Source organism: Phaethon lepturus, unplaced genomic scaffold (genome assembly GCF_000687285.1).
Source record: "Phaethon lepturus isolate BGI_N335 unplaced genomic scaffold, ASM68728v1 scaffold2771, whole genome shotgun sequence".
Lineage (NCBI taxonomy): Eukaryota > Metazoa > Chordata > Aves > Phaethontiformes > Phaethontidae > Phaethon > Phaethon lepturus.
The window spans coordinates 41,389-65,391 of NW_010519635.1; the positions used below are offsets into that span (position 1 = coordinate 41,389).

The 24,003-nt window shown below is 48.1% G+C and overlaps 1 protein-coding gene across 1 annotated transcript in view; it reads right to left on the bottom strand.

Moving 5' to 3' along the window:
• B3GAT1 (beta-1,3-glucuronyltransferase 1) overlaps nucleotides 1-23,488 on the bottom strand; it is a 36,837-nt gene extending 13,349 nt beyond the window's left edge. Inside the window, exons 1-3 of the mRNA XM_010297098.1 lie at nucleotides 23,417-23,488; nucleotides 2,230-2,365; nucleotides 1,945-2,091 (exon numbers count right to left, since the gene is read on the bottom strand). Of these exons, the coding sequence (XP_010295400.1) occupies nucleotides 1,945-2,056 (112 nt within the window). The 5' untranslated portion in view covers nucleotides 2,057-2,091; nucleotides 2,230-2,365; nucleotides 23,417-23,488. The remainder of the gene's footprint in view (nucleotides 1-1,944; nucleotides 2,092-2,229; nucleotides 2,366-23,416) is intronic.
• Between the last annotated feature and the right edge of the window lie 515 nt (nucleotides 23,489-24,003).

The window sequence follows — 24,003 nt, forward strand, 5'->3', positions numbered from 1 at the left end:
GAAGGGGCACATCCACTCAGGATATAAGCCAGCTGCGCTCTAGTGGGCACATAACACTTTGAGCCATAGATTTTGCAAAACCAGCTACTACCAGGAACTTCAGATGAGAAAGAACAGGGACAGACATTATGTCTGACCCAGTAGGGTACTACCTATGTTTTTTTCATAGCATGTTATTCTTCCAGCAGCATGGACTTTGATACCACCCCTGAACCAAATGAAGACCGTACTCCATGGCACTGATGGAGGGAGGGTGTATATCTGAGGCAGGGGGACAGGGACAAGGTATCCTGCACAGGCCCTATATAAGGCAAAGGACATCAGCATCACATAGCAGAGCTCTCTGAAAGCAGAGAACACTGGAATCAATTCAAAAATAAATCTGCAAAATGCATTGGACACAGGCACAAATGTAATTAGCCAGGACGGTGCTTGAGACAGTTTGCAAATCCCTGCAGGTCAAACCCTCAGCTGTAAATCCTGGCATGTGTAAGCACTGCCGTTCTGTGCTTGCTAGCATATAGATGCACATCTCTTTTTCAGCACCTGCTACCAAAGGAATCTTGGAAACGCATTACAAGAACAAAATGATTTCTCCCAAGAGCTTTCAGGTTGGTCTCTATCACCACTCATTTTTCACTGGAGGCTCAGAGAAGCAGAGGCAGAGGAAGTGTCTTACCAAGGTCATCGGTAAGTTCAGGGCTGAGTCAGAGTGGAGCAGCCTCTGTGCTGTAACTTCAGTGCCCGTGGCCATTCACAAAAAAGAGCTCCTAGTTTTTAGGGCATTGAATTAAACTGGTATACAAACAGTGTACACCTAATAGTCTTTCAAGTCCTGTTTCAGAGACCAGTAGATCCCTCAACCTCTGAAATGCTATCCCACGTTCCAGAGGGGATCACAGTCATTCTCCCCTTAAGAACTGCCCAAAGCCTCATGGGTGCCTGTCAGTCCCCCAGGGAGAAAGGTAAAGCTGCTTGGGACAGACACTGAACTTCTGACAATTCTAACTGCACATCAGACTGTTCAGCAAAAGGATAAGCAAATGTGGAGGATTGGTGTAAACATTAAAATGAAAAGAGGAGAGAATCTCCCAGAGAAAGGGACCAGAGAGGGAAAATGAGCTGGCCTTCTTCCCTACAGGCAAGACTGCCCAGACTGACCTGCCCGTCCTGGTGCTCAGCAGAAGGGCAGAACCAAGAATGAAGACCACAATAGGCAGCGTGGCTTATTCAAGCCCTGAAGAGCTCTCACCATCCTTGGATATTGCTGCTATGCCAAGAAAGGATAAAAATGAGGACCGTTCTGGCCAGAAAGGATCCCCCAGAACTTCCTGCATTCATCTGACCTGGGCCAAAGCTCTAATGCTTTCCGTGAAAGGTAGCATGGAAGCTGACTCTCTCATAGCATTGTAACTCCACCAGTCAGGTGAGATGCTGGCTCTTGCCTTCTCCTTCAAGTGCAAGAGCACCAGCTTGCTGCTCTCCTGAGGGAACTTAAAAAAAATGCTTTTTGCCTCAATCTCCCAGAGCAGCTGTCTCAAGTGGCAGCTTTGTTTCCTCTCCTCTTTGGTTTTTTTTGCAGCTTTTGTGCTGGACTAACTTGTGTGCAGAATGCTGCAAAGGCCATCAGGAAGGGCTCCTCTCTTATGGATCATCAGGGAACAAAGAAAAGCATGTTCCTTCAGTACTCTGACTGATTCTGGATTTAGGCCATGAAGAGCTCTCCAAGTGCAGTAAGCACATCCCATGGCTTGGCGTTTGATGTCTCTGAAGAACCCCTGTGAGCACTGGGCCGTTCCTACAGCAGAAGTGGAGAGGCTTCTGCATGAGCATGGACTGGGAGCTGAGATGAGCATGGCTGCCATGGAGAAATGAAATGAGAGAGGACATGAGGACGAGGGAGGGATGCACAGGCTTGGCATGGGCTGGTTTGATTTCTCTCACCCTTGTGCACTGCAAGCAGTGGAGCAATGGTGCTCTGGTGCCAGACGGTGATTAGTAGTGTCCAGGGCAGAACTATCAGCACGATAGCCAGGATGTCTCGTCTCTTCGGCATCTCCAAGACTGACTGGACCCACAGCTCCTCATTACCTGACAGTGAAAACCCCAGAGACAGAACAGCAGAGCACATGGAGAACAGAAATAAATGGGCAAGAAGGAACAAGGACAGAGAGAGAGAACGCGAGAGAGGGAGAGAGCAGCGAAGGTGACACGACTCATAGGTCTTACCAGTGCTTACAACCCACCCATTGCAGAAGCAGGTTTGGAGGGGCCTTGGCTGCTGGGACCGGGAGCAAGAGGGCACTTCTACAGGACACTGCTGGAGCTGCCAGCAGGAACCTCAGGGACTCATTTGGAAGGAAACCTGCAACACAGAGCAAAGGTTTGTAGGCAGAGAAAAGTACTAGGGAGCTGCTCCATTCAGTTCACAAATCCTCCTCAAGAAGAGCAAATCAAACTGGGGCAGTGAGCAACAGAAATGTGTTCCACCCCTCCAGGGAGAGATGTCTCCTGCATGGCCAGAGCCTTGCTTTCCTTTGCATCCAAATGTCAAGCAAGGCCCTTGCTTCAGCCAAGAAAAAGTTGGTCAGTGCCACAGTGTCTGAATCATCCCCCAATGGAAAAAGGACCCTTCAACCACAAGCCGGCCAAGCCTTACAACACCATGTGCTGGGCCCAAGCCCCTAGGAAGAAGCAGGGACAACAATGACCACATTACTTGCCTGACACATCAGCAAGTGCTCTGACCCACCAGACCCTCTCCATCCACCAGGCAGAGCACGCAGGGTGACTGCACCTATGCTCTTGGGAATAGAGCTCCAGTGAAGCTAGTGACCCTGCGTTTTGCCCGTCATTGTAGTCCCTTTAGCTCAGACCATCCTGCTGGCACCTCTGATGCAGCCAGTTTTATTTCAGGCTTCCAATGGCCTGTTCAGGTTCATTTCTTCCATCTCGGAGGTGTTGTGACTGGAGTATATTAAACTGCCACAATGGCTTAGTTTGATTCAATATAAGCACATACAAGATTTAAGCAGACTGTATTTTATCCAAGTATCTTGGCAAGCAAAGCACATCACTTAGCAGGGACGCGCACAGTGGACAGTTTGCAAACATGGGTAGCAGTTTAGTACCACTGTTCCCATGTGGGGGAATGCATTAGCCCGCTGCTAAAAGGGCTGCATTGCAGACAAGCGAGAGCCCAGAGAATACCGCAGTCGAAGGCAGGGAGCAGTCTGCTCGGGGGAAAAGCACTCATCTCCCACTGCAGAGCCGCTGGCTGGCTGGTCAGTCACTGACACTGCAGTGCCCTGGAAACTATCAGATCCCCTCCTTAGACTAGAGGGGAGCTCCTCAAGCCTGGGCTGTAGATACGATGCTACTTTGCAAATATTTTTCCTGAGACCCTTGGAGCTTGCTTTTTCTTGGTTACATGGGGCAGTGATGGAGAGATCCAGGTTCAAACCCCCGATTAGCCCAATTTGGATTGATCTGAATTTCCCTTGACCAGTGGGCTGTACAGTCAGCCTCCGGCACTGAGCCCAATGGAAGACTTGAAGTGAAATGGCTCCAAGAACTGATGGGTTGTCCTTTTAAAGTGCAAGCAAGCAATATTCAAGTTGCTGGACAGAACTTGCTGCTTCCAAATTAGCAGGTATTAGGGGTATTAATTTACCAGGGAAAACAAAGGGTAGGGAAAACACAGGTTGGCCTTTGTCCTTAAAAGGGGCATGTAAATATCCCTCAACAAAAGTTTCAGCAAATCCGTTTTTTTTTTCTCCACACTTAAAAAAGCCCAACTCATTGAAAAATTGCAAGCCAACTTTAGCAAACAGCCAGTTCCTCACCCAGAGGTCTCTCACCAGGGAGGGACCTGCCACCTCCCATACAAAAACCCGTGCCAGAGATTATGGTGCTGGCATCTACAGAGCTGGGAACCCATCCTCCTCATGTGCACCCACCCTCTTCCAGCACCATGCGCCGAGGCAAAGCCTCACTCGGGAGACCCTCATCAGAGGATACAATCAGCAGATGTGCTGGCAAACTGCATTTAGGAAATGCAAGGACCCAGCGGTATAGAAGGAGGTTGCGGTGGATCAGGGCAAGCTGCAGCTAGTGAGGGTGATAAGAAGGAGGTCTTCTGGAAGGGTGTCCAGAGGAAGTAACACAAAGCTCTAAACCAACCACCAAACACAGCTGGTTCTATGGAAAGTAGGGTTTCCTGCAGTCAAGTACAGGGAACGAGCAGGAAAAAGCTTTTCACAGACTAAGGATATGCTCTGTGCAGCTGGACACCCTGCAGACTTTCATGGAAGCATCTCCTGGTAACGCAGATTTGTTGCTGTTTTTTTCAGAACTGGAGAAAGCAGCCTCATCCAGACAAAATAAACCAGGGAGGAAGAGGAGGAATTACTTCAGCAAACATCAGCCTTATGCTGCATCCCTGTCCAGCTCTCAGAGCCAGAGAAATCCTGCTGGCCTAGCACTACCAAAGCACACAGTGCCCTGAGGAAAGAGCATCTGGCCTCATCCTTGCTGTCCCTGCAGTTGCTGTCAGTGCCTGAACAGAGGGCACTGAGCGCTGGCATCCTTTGAATCCTCTTGTAAAGCCAGAACATGTCCCTTGAGTATCCCTGTAGGGCATAGCTGTAAGGGGCAGCTCTGAAAAGACTGAACACCTTGCCTAGTAAAGTGCCTTCGCTGCAAATGCACCAAGGACAGGACTCTGCCACTGGTGAGGGGGTGGGAGGAAACAACGTGCTAAAAGAGTCACTCAGAGTCAATTCACAGCACCTGGCAAGCTGCCACAGTGGGCTGGCATGCATCAAATGCCCCGTTTGTCGAGGGCCGCTTCCTCCAAATACAGTGCTCTTACCTTAAAGATGCCTTTTCCTTGCCTCCCGCCAATCCAGACTCAAATTGTCAGCATCCTCCCATAGGACAGGCTGACCCTGGGCTTTGTATGATGGCGAATGTGCACCTTTGGGCTGGGGTGCTACTCTGATTTCCATCCCTTCAACACAGGGGAAAGGGAGCAGGCCCCAACGATTTGTGCATTGGTCTTTTCAGGATCGATTGCTTTTAATTTGCTACAGAGCATTTAGCAGCTCCCTGGTCAATCATCTGTCACTTTGGTGCTCCAGCTGGGCCAACACAGCCCACTTGTGCCCCAGCAGAGAGCTGTTGGCTTTGCTTTGCAGCTCTGCTCGGGCTGGCAGCAGAGAGCTCCCGGGGACAGTGCTCTCCGCCGTGGGAACGCTTCGTCCCCATGTCCTCCTGGGGCTGGCTGAATGCTGAGCTCCTCTTGTGCTATCGGCAATCGTGGGCTGCAGATGTGAATCAGATACCCTGCGTGCAGTGTCTCTAATTAATGTTCCCTTCCCTATATACAGCACGCTCCACGCGCCCAAAGGGATACAACCCCAGTAGGGATCTGAATCGCAGATGGCGACTGTTAGCTGGGGGAGAACATGGAGCCACAGACCGCAGCCTGACCCCCAGCTGCTGACCCACGCTTCTGCACCCCGAGCTGCCTGTTGGCATCCACGGTGTACCATGTACTCTGCTCTGCAGCAAAGACATTTGTGCACTGCTAATTCCTGAAGCGATTTGATTTTATTGATGACCCTGAGAAGCCTGACTGAAGGACGTCGTAAGAATTCACTTGGGGCTGCTGTGAGCGCTACCAAATCTGGACCCAGACAAAGTATTTCAAGCGCGTTCCCTCCCAACGCGCTAATGCAACTGAGGGCCTTAGCGCAGGGTGACGCCAGTTCTCAGTGTAACAAAGCCGCACTCCCACCTCACCGTCACATGTTAAAGCTGCAAAAGGTGAAATCCATTTTCTCCTGTGAACAACACCGGCTAGGAAATACACCGTTATACTGCTGGTGAGAGAATTCACAGCTTCACTGCCCAAGGCAGGGGGCTTGCCCCACATCCAAAAAATCCCTTGCTACCAAAGCCAAATGATGCTTTTTGTTGCTGTTTACGGCACAAGTGAGGCTAGGCAAAAATTAGTCTGGGGAAAATGATGCTCCTCTTCAAAGCATTCACTCTAGCCCTGCCCCATCATAATACCACTCTCCTTTTCCCACTGAAAGCATTTGAAATGCAACCTGGCTTTGTTCAGGCTGTCAATTTTAGGCTTCTGCTATCTCCTCCTCCACAGGGAAAAAGAAGGAGGAAAACCAAATTTAAACATGAATGAATAAAAAAAGATCAAACTATTTTCTACTACAGAAAGTATACTTTCTCTTTCAGTTTTGAAAAATCAGGCAAAAGTCACAAATCACCAGCTGAAATGTAAGCGATTTTGGGGTTAAAATACTTCTAAAACAAAGGTGTTTTGCATAGTTTGGAAAGACTTTCCTTAGCAGAAATATATTTTGACATGCAGAATGGCTATGCCACATAGTGAAAGAGATTTCACATCCTCCGGCAGAGGGCAACGGAGGCATGACTATATTAAAAGGGCACTCATCTAATAAAAAAGCTTTAACACATCCTGGAGCCATGTGTTAGTAACGTGCTGGATTATTAAATGCTGAAGGTTCTTTTTTTAAATCAAGTTAATTGGCGTCAGCTCTGACACTTACTGTAGGAAACACTGATTTGATCTGCAGTCTGGTTTACAGTCAGTTCTCCCTTCTTTCTTCCTCTGGGGCTGATCAGCCCCAGCGTCATTACTCCTTGGTTTTCCCACATCGAACAGAAGTGATTTAGAACACGTTAAACTAAAGAACTGCTTGAGTTGAATTTGTATATATACATAAGTCACTGGAGTGAAAATATTGTCTAGATGTAAGAAAAACACACACACAGAACCCAAACAAACATACCAAACACTTATATAAGTTACAAAACAGCCAGGAAATAACAAACACACACAGCCGAATCCCACAACAGAAGCTTTAAAAAGAAAATAAACGCTCATACTTCAGGATACAAAGTATATTCTCACTAATAGCTTTTCCCCCTGGGCAAAGTATCCCCTAAACACAGGGTTTTTTTCACCTTTGCAATAGCAACTGGTCCTGATCCCCGCTGAAAAATGATGCAGAAGCAGCACAATTCAGAGCTGGTCCGTCCGCTCAGCCCGCATCAATCCACCGAGCAGCTGGACCACAACCCCTGCAGCCCAACAAACCCTTCCGAATTTACAGCCACGTTCACACGCCTGAGCCAGTCGTCTTGCACATAAAACAACTGCGGGCACACGAACGCAGCACTGTTGTGCCCGCTTTTCAGATGAGGAAACTGAGGCACGGGGCAATTGCGGCTCTCCCTTGCAATCACACAGCGCAGCGGGCACCGGGGACCAGGGCTCTCCCACCGGGCTCCCCCGGCTGCGCGCGGGCACACAGGTGGCCGGCTCCAGGTGCTCCGTAGGCAGCCCTGTGCCTGTCCACACCACGTGGCAGGCAACGGGCACGACAAGCCTCTGCCTAAGATTTTGGTATTTGGCAGAAAAGGCTCGTAAAGCACAGGCTAAAAATAAAGGTAGTAATAAAAGCCTTGTGCTCGTTAATTACTCTGTAAGCCATTACTGCCTAAAAAACCCATAACTTTAATGGGGGCTATTATAAGTATAGTAGCAAAACTGTGGAGCTAATTACTGTTTAGTTATTAAGCAGAACATAGCCAGAACTGAGTAATGAGCACGCAGAATTGCTTGTTCTTCAAGGATTTAATCAGGGGTGCTAACTTCAACCTCAGATTCTCTGGACTCACGGGAGAAGAGGACAGAGGCTTTGCAGCCCAGCCCTACCAGAAGGCTGCACGATGCGGCAAGGGGCAAGGCACCATCCTTGAGCCAGAGCTGATCTGTACAACCTGAAGCTTGAATCGCAAGTCAAGAAAGGGAGTGAGAATGATTCAGAAATGTTTCAGACCACCATTACCAATCTGCCAGATAGAGAAGAACCAGATTCATGCACGGGAATCAAAAATGTTGAGCCAATGCAGACTGGGTCTGTGATAGAGGGTGATGGTTTGCATCACCTCTTCATCCAGCATTTGTTTCCTTCTTTTAAAAATTTAAAATAATTCTTGTGTCCAAAAATAGAGAAATAATGTGTTCTTTTTTCTTTTTTTTTTTAAACACAAAAAATAGGAAATTCAGAAGTATTGGAAAAGCCTGGAAACGAAGCTTGCTTTTAGGAGGCTGTTTTTCTACTTCATAGTTTTGCCCAGCTTCACCTGCAAACCCTAGTTCTGTCACTACACTTGCCTTGGCTACATACACAATGGCCATTCCTTGAGTTTTCCAAGCTATTAGAGAAACTGGGGCACAGAAATTGCAAAATTTCCCCAACCTTGCAACAGTTGACGCAAAACCTGACCTACTCTTCCCCTCCAGTCCTGAGCCCTTGAGCCCTGTTGCAACAAATGGGATCAAGAACACAGATTATCTCACAGAAAAAAATAATATTAACCAAGCTTCTCAGAACAACACGTAAAATTTAAAGCAAGCATAAGCAAAGTGGATCAAGGGAGCTAACACAAGCACAATTAGCTTCTGTAACTTATTGCCACAGGATACTAAGAACAACAAGAACTTAACAGGATTCAAAAAAGGATTAGTTGTGTATGTAAATAAACTGCATATCCAGAATTAGAATGAACCACCCACTAGTTTGGAAAACATACAAACCCTTGAGTTTCAGAGCTTCAGCCAAATTTTAACAAGCATCAGAAAATTTCTCTTCTCCGGATTAACCTTCCCTCAATGTTGCTCTACCTCTGCAGATGCCGGTAAAGGTGGCCAGAGCTAGAAACAGGACAGGAGATGTAATGGCACTGCTCTTATGCAGACTACACTGCCTACTCCCAAGATTTCACTGATTCCAACAGCGAGGCAGATCTTCTGTTAAAACCTTAGAAGGTTTAAAGCATTGTCCTAAATGTGTTTGCTTTCTTGTACAGGCTCTTACACTGCAATCATCACCACAGTGCCCAAGTGGTGTCTGGGATTTCTCAGACATCCTTAGCTACAGTCACTGCACTTCCTTTCCTTGTTGCTCCAAAGGCACATAGAGGAATGCCTTGGAAGGGGCAAGTATCCTTTTATTACAGTGCTTTTGAAGAGGGTTGAGCCTGGGCTTTGCAATCTTCTTGTGAAAAGCAAGGCAGAAGCAAAAAATGTGTCATGCACTTGCCAACAGAAAGTGGCAAGGCTGATGTGGACCCTTGGTGCCTGGGAGAGTCTCATTAGTCTTGGCCTGGCCACACAGGAAGTCCTGCCTGTCGTAGAGGCAGCGCTGCCTTTGCTGCTTTTGGAGGATGCACTGGTCTATCTGTCAGGATTGGCAATGCTTGGTCCAGACTCTCTCTCAAGCCAGGAAAGCTGTGAGTTGACTCAGGTCTCGGATGAGAAAGCATTTACAGCACCCAGTACATCTTGACAAATGGCTGCAGTTCACACACGGTTTTTAAAAAGCATCTCCATCAAGATGAAAACCTGTTTGACCTACAGCCCACTTCCAAAATAGAAAGACAACTGGGAGTTGTTTTCTCAGGGGAAATGCTGATGACACCCATGAAAAATTGTTCGGTTTTCTTCAAGGTTGCTTGTGGGTGAACGCTGAATGAGTGCTGGGAAAAGAGTGCTCCAACAATTAGCTCATCTAAAGGGCTTCTCTTATCAAGTCTTCTCGAACTGGAGATACAATGATACCCTGAGTTATCCCCTTTGCTCAGCTAAGACCACGTCAACATTGTCAGAAACAGAAATATTTCCAGACTCTCTATTTCCACCTCTGTGGTATGCATTGCACTGAATATTTTGTGCACTGCTGACTTCCATGGATTTTAAAAAGTGACATTAACAAAGGATGACCCAATTTCAACATTATTGGACTAAATTCCACAGCTCCATAGTAGGCTTTGCATATGCTTTGTCCAAAGGGTTTGAGGACATGTGCTTCCACGTGATTCCTCGTGTAAGAGAGGTGGCAGGCCATAACAACCAAGCCTCGCCTTTCCAACCAGCAGGCCAGTGAAGGCCACTGTTTCAGGACCTACAACCGTGTCAAGCTAACACCTGGCTCCATGTGGACTTGCCTTTCTCCCTCTACCCAAGGAAGCCTAACAAGTTAAACATGCATAACATAGCTGGGTGACGAAAGAACGGGCATGGCTGTCAGAAGAAAGACTGTCATGCTCACTAATGCTGTAATAAGATTACCTCACCACCACACCGTCCACAGCTTTTGTTGTTAGCAGCTGAGAGAAGTCCCAGGCTTTTATATACTGTCTGAATTCCGGGTGTGGGATTCTGTGGGTGTATCTGAGAACCCCGGGCTGGTGGGATACACGGGGGGCTGCCTCCCATCAAACTGACACCTGGGAAAGTTCACAAATATGACCATCAAATACAAAGAGCTGTGCCCAGCAAGCCCTAATTTTATCTCCCAGCTGGCTCTGCAATATGTTCCCAATTCCAGACCTGGAGATGAGACTGCTCAGCTCCCACACACTGTTGCCTTCTGACTTGCCAGGAGGATGAGGCCAGGGGAGTGCAGCAAGGCCCATCGCACCGCTCAGCTGCAGGTCGGGGCCCGCAGCACATGGCACACACTTTTCAGTATCAGCTGGAAGGCAGGTCCCCAGCTCCGTACCTGAGACCTGGCTTCTTAGCCATCAGCACTTACTTTTAATTACTGAGCTCTTCCCTTTTTCACCCCTGAAAAAAAAAACCCTGCTCTATTTAAAAAGTTATTAATAACCTGATTCTAACGCATTTAAAAAGGGGAAAAAAGGAAGGCTTGCAGAGCTAGTGAGCAAGCTAGCCCTCTCCCACTGCAGCAGGCCACCACTGTGCACCCTAAATACCTTAAAAATGGATTTAGTTTTGAAAAGCAAAATTTTTCTTTTTTTCCATACCAACATCATCTTAAGGGTAGGTTTTTTTGAAGGCCAGAGAAAAAAATATGCAGGCATCCAAATTCTCCATTACTTTTCAAAACATCAGCTGCTGTAAGCACAAGTCCCTCAACATGCCACTGAATTGAAAACTGCTTTGCAGGAGCTGTTGTCAGAGCTGCTTGATGGCGTGCACATGTCCGGGCTGAGAGGTGCTCTGGACAGGCAGTGAAGAGCATCCATTGCCGTGGGAGCACAACGGGTGCTGTTCCTGCTTCGGGGAGGCAGAGCGCTCCTAGCACGCTGTAAAGCCACACGTGGCGTCTCCTCCGCACTCCTTCCCACAATGCCACTTCCAACACATGTCACTCACGAGGAAGCTACGGAAGCCTGGAATTAGTTGCTTTCTATTTCAGAGGCACTAAGAGCAGCCATGCAGGTAATTTGAGCTGAAATAAATTCACATCTAAATTTCTGCCTTATCGCAAACTACCTTTTCACTGCAGACAAGCCTGCAACAGGGCCAGGGTTCCCAGGCTAGCTGCTGCACCGTACTCAAGCAGCCTGTTCAAGAGTCCTTGTTAGCTGCTGCCCAAGCAACAAACCCTCCAGCATCATAGCATATCCCAGTGCTGCAGAAATATATTTATATTGTAGCAGCAGTGCTTGGAGGGACAGGGCCATTCACTGAGTCACAGAAGTATTTCTCGCAGGTTTTCTCTCCTATGGCCTTGTGTGAGAGATCTAGCAAAGATGCAGCATGGCACTAAGAGCTCTCTCAGCTCCCTGGTTAGCAGTGGGTCAAAAAATCATAGCCAAAACCGTTACACCAACCTACAGAGAAACCCCCCAGCTCCCATCCCCAGTAGATGGCTTCTTTAAAAAGTTGAGGCTCAAATCCTAAGCCCTGCTCAGTGCTGGGTGGTCAAAGAGGGCACAGAGAGTCAGCCAGCCTGTGACCTCTGCAAAAGTCACTAATGGGACTGAGGGATTAACATCGATTCTTTTATGCTACAGCGTGGAAAGGGAAGGGGGGGATCTGAGATGATAAAGCAAACGCTCAACTATAATTCAGCAGCTTGCAACACAATCAATCGCCACTTGCAGTTCTGCAGTCCATTAGTACAGCCACAAACCTACACAACCTTCTCCTTGGAAACAGAAAGGTCATTTTAAAATTATCTCCCTTTGATTTCTGGTCCCTGCCAAAACTCGGCAGGGTCTCCTAACCCTACTGTGTCTGCTGAAAGGCAGCACACAGGGGTTCCTGTGATGCACTCGTCCTTCTTCCCTCACCTCCTTTCTCCACAGTGAACATGGAGGCTGCCTGGGAACCTTTGACATGTCAGAATAACATGGCCTGTCTTCCATTTGAGAGGCATTTGGAAGGAAACAATTTATTTTCTTCTACTAGTATAAAACCCCCATATGCCAATCCAATAAACCCAGAGCTATTCCAGCATTGCCCAAGGAGGTGGGATTTGGCTCTTAGTTTGTCTCTTAGCAGGAAAGGCACGGGCTAAATCTACCAGTTTGTACAGCTTCCAATCTAAGCCTGGTCCTGACTCTGGCTTCCCTGGTGGCTTAGTTATTTTGGCTCACCTGCACTTCAGCTTGCTCTAGAGGTGAGATGAAAATAGCTGCCTACTTTTGGACAGGAATCACAAGGCCTAAGTAGCTCACAGGCTAAATACAGACATGGCACACGCACTGATGCCTGAGGTGCTGGCAAAGTGCAACTCACACCAATCTGATGTGCATTCCTGGGGAAGGTAATTTCTCCTAATTTTAGAATCACAGACCCAGCCCAGATCTTCTCCATATGAATGAGAAATGGAGAAGCCAAACAAAAGCTGGAGACAGAATTAAACCAACAGTTTCACAGCCCAACCCAAAAAAGCAGTGAACAAGCAACCCTCATAGGAGGATAGGAGGACAGGTACCTACGAGCGCCTCTCCCTGCTGCCCAGCTCCCCAGTACCACTCACCAGCCCCTGCCATTTCCAAGAGCATCTTCATCACTTGCAAAAGCTTGACGTGCTCAGTCAAGTACCATCCTGCCACCAAACTAGCTGGGATGTAGGGAAATATTCCTTGTGGTCCGCAGAGTGTCTCAGCACCAGGGAACTCTAATCTACAAGTTCCTGAAAGCATGCACATGTAATCTGACACAAAGAGAGATGCAGACATGGCTGATGGACAGATTCCCTTGCAGGGTTTTACTTGCAAGATGAGGAGCAAGACAAGCCCTTGGGAAGCTCTGAGAAACTGGAGGGTTTTGTAATGGCTGCTCTAAGAATATGGTAATCATGCAGTAATTACGGTGCATCTCAAATCAACCAGGCAAATTACATCGTTATTATTACGACTGTCACCAACCTTGCACGGCAGGGACAGAGCGGCAGGCCATCCCTTGCCCAAGGAGGGAACTAGGTTAGGAGAGTATCAACAGAGCTACAGCACAGACCCGTCACACTCCCTTTAGGCCTGTCCAACCCATGTGATGGCAGCCTGGTAGCTTCCTCAAGCGAGTAGGACTACATCTGTAATTTCCTTGCTTGTATCTCAAGGTACAACACTTAATTAGTCAGTTTGATTTTAACTTTTTTTAATTAAACAAATATCTTCGAGCACAAGAGCAGCCCTTGTCATTTGATTGGAACTGTCAGTCTTTCAAATGTCATTCCTACAGATGACTAATCTTTAAAAACAAGAATTACTAAACTCTTTGACTCAGTTGATAATGAGCCAGAGCAGTAATGATGGTTGAGACATAGAGGGAGAAATCAGTGCTGCTTGGACTCAGAAGGGCTCAGTGCTGCATGTGGCCCTAAAGCCTTTTTGCAGCTCAAGGTACTGGGGCTTCCTGAAAAACACAGAATGTAGGCTATGAAAATGGGGGATGTGGCACATCTGTGAGGACATCTTGGCACACTTGTTCCTCCAAGTTGTTGTCATGTTGAAAAAAAAAAAGGGAAAAATTTCTTCTTTCAGTCTGAATGTGTTGGTTTTCTCAGCGCAGAGTGAAAACCTTGTTTCATTCTGTCTCCTCTGCAGGCTCCCTTTCGAACAGGTTTCCCTGGACTCCCTGATCCTCCATTTCCCCACATCTACCCAATGTAACACTGCTTTGGGAAATGTCCCAAGATTTACAAGCCGAAAGTGCACCATAGTGTTAGCAGCAGAGGAGTGCGTGTGCTGGTCCCAACCTGGATGCAAATGCTCGCCTACTCTGCAGCCCCTTTCCCCCCACAGACTGGGGTCTCAGCCCTGAATTGCTGCATAGTTCACAATTTGCTCTGTAACAAGAATGACTCAGGCAGTTGGATAAGTTATTAACTTCAGCAGCCAGAGTCTCTTCCCATTAGGAAGCTATGGTACGAGATGCCTGGGTGAGACAAAAAGGACTGCTAGGCAGAGCACAGAGCGCACAAGACAGCCATGAGAAATAATGTTGGCAGCATTATTAAAAGATACATTGGAGGAAGAAAAGAGGTGTATGTGTGGGGTGACAGCTTCAGAGGATTGTAACAAATCCTTTGCCACCAGGGGCTTCAGAGCTGTCAAATTTCCCAAAGTCAGGGGACAGGGCAGTGTCAGGGAGACATCTCAGGTGCCCCTGCTCCACAGGTCAAAGCTCCACTTCCACATACGTGTCCTGCTAGTGCAAAATTCCAAAAGTATTCAGCAGCAATAGGTTTAAGTTGTGCAATGTTTTGCTGACCCCAGCACCTCCTCACATGATCATGGTGACAATAATCCCAGTATCCTCACAATGCCATGGACAGTTACTCCTCCACAAAGGGCAGAAATTGGCAGCTCCCCCTCCTACTGTCCTTTGGGCTTTATTTATAGAAAGGCACCTTTTATTGCCATTTTTGCTTCTTCCTGAGGCTAGTCTGCCAGGCTCGAGGCAGAGGTAATTCTACACCTCCAGGATCCAGACAGCTCCACCTTGCTGCCAAGGGATTCATCTTAGAGTAATTTTATTCACAGTTATGCCTGCCAGGCCCCCTTCTCAATACTCTTGGCTGAGCACTGGCTGCTTGCACTTGGAGAATTTCAGAGCTAAAGTAACTAACAGCTTAGAGTAACTAACTCTGTCTAAGGTAGATATGACTTCAAACGGAGCCACCCAGGAATGAGCTGAACTCTCATCACATTGCTTCACAGCCTCTTTTAACAACCTCGTGCCACGCCTGAACCTCAATGCTCAGGCCAAGCTAGCACGTACCAATCTACCAGCATCCTTCCCACTGCCCAAAGAGCCTACCGCTGTACAGACAACTCATGCGCACGCCAACGGCTTCCCACACAGGTAGAGTTGTCTTGGTCCCCACCCTTAGCACTCAAGATTCCACTCAATCTTTTCAATGTTCCCAATTTTAGCACTTGCACTTTTTTCCTGGTAAAAATCATGCCAGAAATGATGCTCATCTAACTGACAAACAGAAGCAAATACTTCCAAACTCTCGCAGAAGGTCATTCCAGGAGCTGCACACACTCTTAAAATGAATATGTTGGAGTCACGCCTTGTGGATGTGCCACTGTTATAACACAGATACTGGAAGAATTATTCATTAGGAGCGACTTCTGTAGCTCTAATCTCCATAACCGGCTGCCGTTCATCCAAGTGGATCACAGCCCATCTGAATAAATCTTTGAATGTCCATGCAACCACACATCACACAGCTCAAGTCAGCCTCTCCTGGGGCACTGCACTGCTGCAGTTACTGCAAGAGCTGAGGATGGGAAGGATAGAATATTCTGTATCTCACCAAGGCTGGAGGGAGCATGGAGACAGAGAGTGCCATAAACTGGCTGGCAGCCTTTCAAGGGTGGCAGGCTTGTGCCAGATTATACTTCTCTCTCCCAAATTAGAAGCAAAACGTGCCACTAGATAGTCAGGTGAAAGCTGTCTCTCAAGGAAGCAAGAGGCTGCCTGTCAGTACCACTGCGTGAGGCAGCATCTTAAAGCATCCTGCTAATCTGAGCACAGCCGTAGCCTCCCCAAAAAAGCCACAGGGTCCAGCCCTGCTTTCTGCTGTCCCAAACCTGCCTACTTGCCCTGGCAGACACACGTCACGGGTTGCTGACCCCCACCATAAACTGTGCTAGGATTTAATCACAGCACCATTCTCCTCCCATTCACACCAAGCTCCTCATGGAGGCAGATAAATGATATTACAAACATTTCTCTTCTTCAGCCCCAGAGCCTGAGCTAGGCAGTGGTATATACTGACCATTGGAGACAAAAAACCCCCACCCTCTCTGCCTCAGTCATGCAGGTTTACCATCCAAATGACATCCCTGCACAGTCCTGCCAGGCTTCCAGCATCCAGCAAGCTCACAGTTCAGAACAGAACTGCAGCTTACTCTGTATGTCTCACTCCCTCCTTCAGAGACCCAGCCCACTCATGGATCTGCCTCTCAGCAACCACCATGTACATCTATTATTCAGAAGAAATATCAACTTATTCAAGAACCAAAACAGGTTCCAGGTACCACACCCAATCTCTAACAAAATTCTTCCTGCAAAGCTGCTCTTTTCTCAGCCTGGACTCAACCGAGGAGAGTGCAGTGCTGCTCTCACTTTGATCTCTCCGGAGGGTTTTACAGCTTTGTTACGGTGAGGGACAGGAGTTAACAACCCTGTCAGGCCGCTCCCTCATCATCTGGTTAATGTACCTCGTTAATGGCTATGGCACAGCATCGCTCACCTCCTGTACACTCCACCAACTCCAACGTTTCCCTTGGGCTTGCAGTTACACTTCCCCACAGAGATGGAGGGATGGCAGGGCAAGGAGGGCATGGGAAGTGACATGGTGCCCACAGGAGAACAGTGACTTATCTAGCATGTTGTCACAGGCCCCTGCAGAGTTATTCACATACCAGGGAGACATATAGCTACAGCAGGCACGCAGGGACTCACAGAAAATAGCAAAGTTATGCTTCTCTTCCACCAAGTCTGAATCTGAATTCGGCAGTGCTGGCCTGGGTTGGACAATGGCTCCTACGCCCAGTGAAACAGTATGAATGATTTCTTTCAGTGTTGCCCTCATCTATGCATACAGAAAATCCTGTAAATGGTACAGCACTCTGCTGTGCTTCTCCTGTGCACTCATGGGCTGAAGGCCTTGGGACAGTGGTTCCCACAGTACTAATTCCTACCCTAGGACTGCTGCATCGGTACAAGGGTGGCACTACGTTTTTGTGGTTGGATGGGGAAGACATGAGCTCAAGCTGAAAAAAGTTCACTTGGATGCACTAGTCAGAAGGTGTCTCAGCACAGCTCCAGGTTTACTTTCCATGTCACAGTCTATGAGATTCAGATGGAATGATCACAGAAGATCATCTAGTCTGGCCCCGTGTGGCCAGAGCAATGTCACTCTCTGGCACTTGCTGGCTTTTGCTCATTCCCTGAGAAGCTGGACTCCCCCAAGGGCTTTCCCATGCAGCCTCCGGTAAGTATAGTGCTGGCTCTCATAGGGCTACCTGTGTTAAGAGAAATGCATTGGTACACATTTCTTTTTTAGCTTTAGAAGCTGCTAAACAGATGGAAAAACAAAGGACGAAATCTAAGGAGTTTAGCCAGAACACTTCAGCACCAAGGTGGTATTTATAGACAAGCCCATGGGGAGGTAACCCAGGCACCCACTCCACTGTCACACTGCGTTTCTCTGCAAGAGGCCACGATGCACTGCTCCGAGGCAGTGTTACTCATGCAGCTTGCTCAGCACCCACACACATAGGCAACCAGACCCACTCATTCACAGCAGCACATGAAAGCATCTTAGTCTTCTCTTTGTGCCACCAGGACAAGAGAAGAGTATGGGCTATGCAAAACTACAACTTATCAGAAGTGGGAACCCTCTCCTACTGATGGTGATAGGAGTTACACTTTTTATTCACTGAGAGCTGGAATGGGCCCTGAATCATGCTGGCATTATGTTATGATAATGCTGGAAGTATTATAAATGCTTTGTGTGCCAGACAAATCCTGGAGCAGGCTTCCAAATCCCCTCAAAATCCCCACTTGCTCCTCTACATTCATCCATTCATGAAATCCAGAGCAGAGCCTCAGCATCCATCCTTTTGCTCCTGGTCTCTTTCCAGCTGAATGGAAAGTGAGGAAGAGTCAAGGAATCTTCTGGATTAGCCACCTTTTGTCTTTCAGGTGCCGAATCTGAGGAAGAAACTGTGCTAGGGCATTTAAGAATGACATCCAGCAAAGCAGCTGAGACAAATCCCATGCCTCTTTCTCCTGTCAGAAAGTGAAGCGTGTCTCTGGAAGCTCTAGCCTCCATAACCAGAACAAGCTGTGGCACTGGAGAAACTGGGGCTCTGCCACCCACACAACATAATGCATGGTATTCAAGAGGCTGGAGGAGTGAGACCTTGCAGCCGGCCGGGAGGAGATCTTCATTCTGCAGCTACAGTTGTGGATGTCTGGCTCCAGATGAATTCCCACTCACAAAAGGTCAGATGAGAGCTGCACTGGCCTGGCAGTGCCTGTCCGCAGGGGCCTAGGCTGGGAGACACCCATCCCTGCTTCCTCCAGTGCCATAGGTGTAGATCTCCACAGCCGAGCTCGCTGTCTAGATTCTTTTTGCAATCAATGGGGAGAATTCTTTTGGCCTGTTTTAGATGAATGCCTTCAGATGAGAGGAGTTGCACCCTGGAAGTGCCCATTTCTCTTTACTATACAGCTGAACTTACATGAGCCGACATACACATCTTCAGTACACTTAAGCACAGGGTTTCCACCTTTCTGGGGGGTAAGCAGACTTTGTTCTCTGAGTTTCCTTATCCACTGGGCTTTGACATGGTTCCCAGATGGCAGACAGTGCAGAAGAGCAAATTTTTCTGATAACTCAGCTCACTGGTCTAGAGCGCAGAACGCAGGAGTGGAACGAGAGAGTCTGAACTCTACTCTTCACATTGCATTAGCAGGGTACCAGCTGTTGTTATTTCGGAGAGGATAACCAGTTTCCAGCAGATGCTGTGGAAGGAACTTGGGGATCAGCGGACTTCTCTCTTCTGTGGGCTCTGCAGTGCACAAGTCTTTGCAACAGCTCAGAGCTGAACGGAGAGAATCATGATGTGAAGATGTAAATCTCCTCCCCAGAGGTTTCAGAGATGTGGTTTTTTAATGCCTTTCTGAAGATTGTTCCATTCTAACTGGTCGAATTTCTTTTCTGGGTCCCTATATCTTTGCCAAGGGAGACCCTATGTGATCACATGCCAATCACCTTTCCCTTGTCAGCATTTGGCTACCCTTCCATCAAAACCAAGAATGCAGTATTTTCTCTCTCCATCCTGTTTACTTACATGCTATGTTCCAGTGCAGAGACTAGATGTTCACAGCATTAAGGACTCTGGCATATCAAACCACGTCTCATGAACTGACAATAAATAGCATTCCAGGGCAGTGAACAGGCTGGAGCTGGGCCAGCAGTGACCAACGCATTAACACACCCTTTGAGAGCTAATACATCACCTGCTGTTAAAGAACAGCACAAGAAGCACAGGAAGCCTTGTACAGAAGCTTAACTCTTGTCCCATCTTTAGGAAAATATCTCAGATCCAGGAAGGAGTGGGATCTTGAGCATTTCCTATTTATTCTGCTGTCACTGCCAGGCATATCACACTGTGTTCGCCATGGCTCACGTGGATAGGGTAGCTGGAGGGATTTCTGAGGCAGCTGGCAAATTGCTTAAAGGCCTGTGGTACTCGGGCGGGACAGGGAATTTCTCAGACAGAAACACAGAGTATATGTGCACCTGCACACAGCTGTACAAGGGGAAGAACACACAGTTCTATACATAGGCCAGGATGGAAAATATAGGTGTGCAAAACTGCCTGTGCAAGCGTGCTCCAGGCACAGTACAGGTACCTATAATGTATCTTGCTGTGCAGGAGTCATTTTATGAGCCTGTGAACAATGTGCCTTGGGAAGTGCATTTGGTACAGCTAACGTATCCACAGACAGAGAGGGTCAAGAACAGGAGGAGGACTAAACCACCTAAATTTGTGGGACAAAGCCATTAGCACTAAAAGAGGCTGGGATCTGCTCCCCAGCACAGTGAATTGTTCTCAGTTATTTCCTCAATCTCTCAGTGCCTCAGTTCCCTGGAGGTGTGGAATTCCCATTAAAAAATGTAGGAGGATATATTCAATAGTGACTAATACGCTGTATTACTTAGAGGACTTGGGGGTGGTCCATGTGTCTAGATCAGGATATGAAGACTAATTATGGGCCACACCCTGTGATCTCCACTCAGCAAAGCCCTTATTAGCTTCTGAAGGTGAATCCAGCCTTGATGTCAGCTTGCCAAACCAAACACAAACAGCTGGGGCTCGCAGGAGAAAAGGAAGAATCTATCCTCACTCTTCAGACCTTGTGCTTAGCCAAGATCACTCTGGTAGCTAACTGACTCAGGATCTCCACAAGAAAAGCATAAAAGACAGCATGCTACAGAGAACAAGGACCCACGAAAAAGACCCTGAAGAGGGCCCTTCCAGTGACGTTGCTTCCAGAAGATGCTTTGCGTTCGGGTGGGTTGAAGCAACACCAAATGCACCTCCAGCCATGTCCCCAAACAAGACTTACAGCTACAGCCCACCTAACTTCTCAAGGCTACTGCATGCAATGGAGAGCTGCAGAAAAAGTGGAGGGCAAGAAAGCCACAGAAGACATCACCCACAGAGAAAGATGCTGACCAAGGCCTGCTGCGTCCCCAGAAGTCAGAAATCTTGCTGGTAAGCCCGTATGAAAAGCAGCCCTGGAAGCCAGGCAGCCTCTGGCACTGCTCAACCCTGCAAGCCAAAATGCACAGTGATGCAAGAAAGGACCATATCCTGTCTTCCTATGGATTCAAATTTGCCCAGTGGGTTTTGTTTGAAGAAGAAAAAACTGCTTTTGCACAACTTTTTTTTTGAGCTAGTAGAAATAGAACAAGGGCGAAAGAGAGCAAAATCATTGCAAAAGGCAAGTCTCCAAGAAACACTAAAAAATGTATTGCACCATTTGCCCTAGTGTCCCTTGAAAGACAGTTCTTTTCATTTCCCAAAGCTTTTGCTGTTGCAACATGAGGGTGCTGGAAAAGATTAAAAGTGCAGATGCGCTGTTTTCCTTTCAGAAAGCATTATTTTGACACTGAGCAGCCAGCTTCGCTAAAGGGAAGAGTGTGTGCTCACACTTTGTTACTGGAAGATTTCTTGGTCAGCTTAGGCCAGATATCCCAGCAACTGTTTGCCAGAAAGATGCAGCATTTGTGAGCATGCTAAAAATCGAGAAGGTCCTGCATGCTGGAGGCACTCGCTGCTCTTCTTGCCTCAGAAGGTGCACAACTGCTGAGCAAAAACCAAAGACGCAGAACAACACTGCAGGTCAAGGGAGGAAAGAGAACAAATCCAGGCATCGCGGTAGTTGGCTGGAGCTCTGCGAGACACTGCCCTGATGAGGACAAAGCCACAGGAGAACTGCTGACCCCAGTGGCGCCACACCAGGCCTGTGACGCATACAAGGTGACAGTCCCTTCCTCGGGTTGGGGCACTATCCCTTCTTTGCATTCACTCTCCACTATGAGCCACCTCGATGGGTCAGGAAACTTTGGGATGCCAACTATCAAGCGGGAAAGCTCCCTTACCATTCTAGTAGCATCCAGTGTCCTGCTGGCTTTGGCCATTTCCAAAGGTCTTGGCCCCTATCACAGAAGTAGCCCTCCTGGGATAAATATCCTTCTTTTTCACTAATTATTCAATTCCTTCACCAGAACATCTTCCATATTCCTCAATGCATTGCAGCTGACACAGAAAACAGAGTTGGGTACTACACACAGAAAGAAGATATTTTACCGTCTTTTCCTGAGTGACTCCATTTTCACACACTTTTTCGATTCCAACTTTGTCAGGTAAGCCAAGCAGTCCCAACCTTCTAAGCTAACCTTCTAGCCAAATCTTGGTCAATTCATTCGCATTAGAGATTTGTGTACAGAGAAGGACTAATTACACGAACAAGGCAAGCAAGATGCATCTCAGGTGAGTTAGGAGAATTTCCTCATATGAGCAAGGATTACTCACAAAACAAAAGAACGGCTTGAAGCTCCACTGAACATTTACAGAGCCCTTCTTCCATATGTGTGTGCACACACAAACACACCCAACCTCACTCACTGACACAAGCTGGTGACACTTCACTGTAGGTGTTCAGGGACACTAATGTAGACACTAGCATAACAGACCTATGCAACAGATTGCATAGCTTCTTCCAGTCCACATTGGACCATAAGCTCCTTAGATCTGTATGCAAGCACTTACGTCAATTGATGGCACACTGGGGGCTCAGGACTTTCTGCGCTGTGTGCACGTAAGTGGGGACTTCTGTGACATGTCATTATCTAAGTAACCAAAGCAAATGCTTCCTAACGCCATGCCAAAACCCATCAAGAAGCCCCTGAAGGCAAGGGGAGGAGGGAGTATCTGATGGACAGCACAGAACAAATGGATATTGTAGCAGCAAGATCCTGCCAAAGATAGTGAGGGACACCCAGCCAAGACCTCTACTTGCTGGGATTAACTGGATATAGGCTCCACAGCTGTAAACATCAGGTTCTCCTCAGTGCTCTCCCAAACATCTGGGCTAAGCCACATCCCAATACTATTTGAAGTTGCGCTTTCTGGTCTGACTGAGAGAAATTAGGACTTTCAGGGTCAGAGACCCAGGAATTGAGTCAGAGAGAGGCCCAGCAGGGAAAAGCCAGGCATCGTTTGTGGACAGCTTCATTGATCACCATGGACTTTCTCTCCCATAATCACTATTTTTCATCCCCACCCACTCCCGCAAGATAACACAACACAGAGATCACTCCTCAGATGGCAAAGCATCACTCAGCCATCTCTATTCCTCCAAAAGATAGCACTCTGAAAGCTTTTCCCTTTAAGCAGCCTCAAAGTTGGCTCTCACCACTGCTGGCACAAATGAAAGGGATTTCAGTTCCCCCTCCTCCTAAATCCCATCCCTTTCTGTTGCAAAGAAAAGGCAGAGGATGACCAAGGGAAGGGAAAAGCAACTCTCTCAGTCACCTCTCACCTCCCTCCTGTCTTTCTGCACGGATGCACGGGTGGGCTGGAAGGGCGCAGGGACATTGTGGTCCCCACGCAGCTTCCCCGAGAGCCGCATGCAAGCCCACGAGCAGAGCCCCGGAGCAGGTGCAGGTCTGGGAGGGCAAGGCTGGGAGCACAGGGCTCCTGGAGGCGAGACACAGGCATATTTCCCCATAACCCAGCCAGACTTCCCCACGCAAAGCAGCTTGGTGTCCTCAGGCACCCAGCCTGAAAAAGGGGAGGCAAAGTGATCTCTAGCATTGCAGCCCCTGGGACTCATTCTGCATTCTTCAAATACACTGGGAGGGGAAGAAAAATCGCTTTGAGTCTCTCCTGCTTCCTCCCACTCCCTGCCCGCTGCATACACACACACACAGCCCTGTGCATAAAGGATCTCTGTCCTGCTCAGCTCAGCCATGCAATGCCTGCAAGAGGCAAGAGTTACCTTATTCCCATAGCCTGAACCACCTTCTCTTTCCATCGTGGCTGGGAAGCTGCTCCCATTCATGCTTTAATCCCTGGGAACAGAAGCACGATTCAAAGCGGCTGTTCACCCACTGGAGTGGGCTCCCCTCAGCAACCTCCTCCTCCTTCTCTCCTCCCTTTTTCCTCGTTTGTTGGGTCCGGATTTTTTTTTTTTAATGTATTCTTTCTTAATCCAGGCAGCAACCAAGACACTCCTTCATTGCCTCTCTGCCTCCCCGCTTCACTCGTGAAGAAATAGCATTGGAGAGCTCCTTCCTCCTCCACTGCCTCTGTAGACCTCTTGTTCCCCAGGTCTGCCTTTTCTGCAGCGTGGCGTTAAGGGAAAGAAAGAGAGTGAAAGAGGGAGGGAGTGTGCAAACAGGGAGGAGGAGGAGGAGGCCAACGGGGTGTGGGAGGAAGGAGCCAGAGCGTGGCTGGCTGCTTTGTATCCAGAGCAGTGCCGGCAGCCCCTTCCCTCCCCCCCACCAGAGGAGGACCTGCGCTGCTAATGGTCTGTACCAATTTATTCCACTTAGGCAGGGGCACTTCTCCCTGCAATGGGAGGAA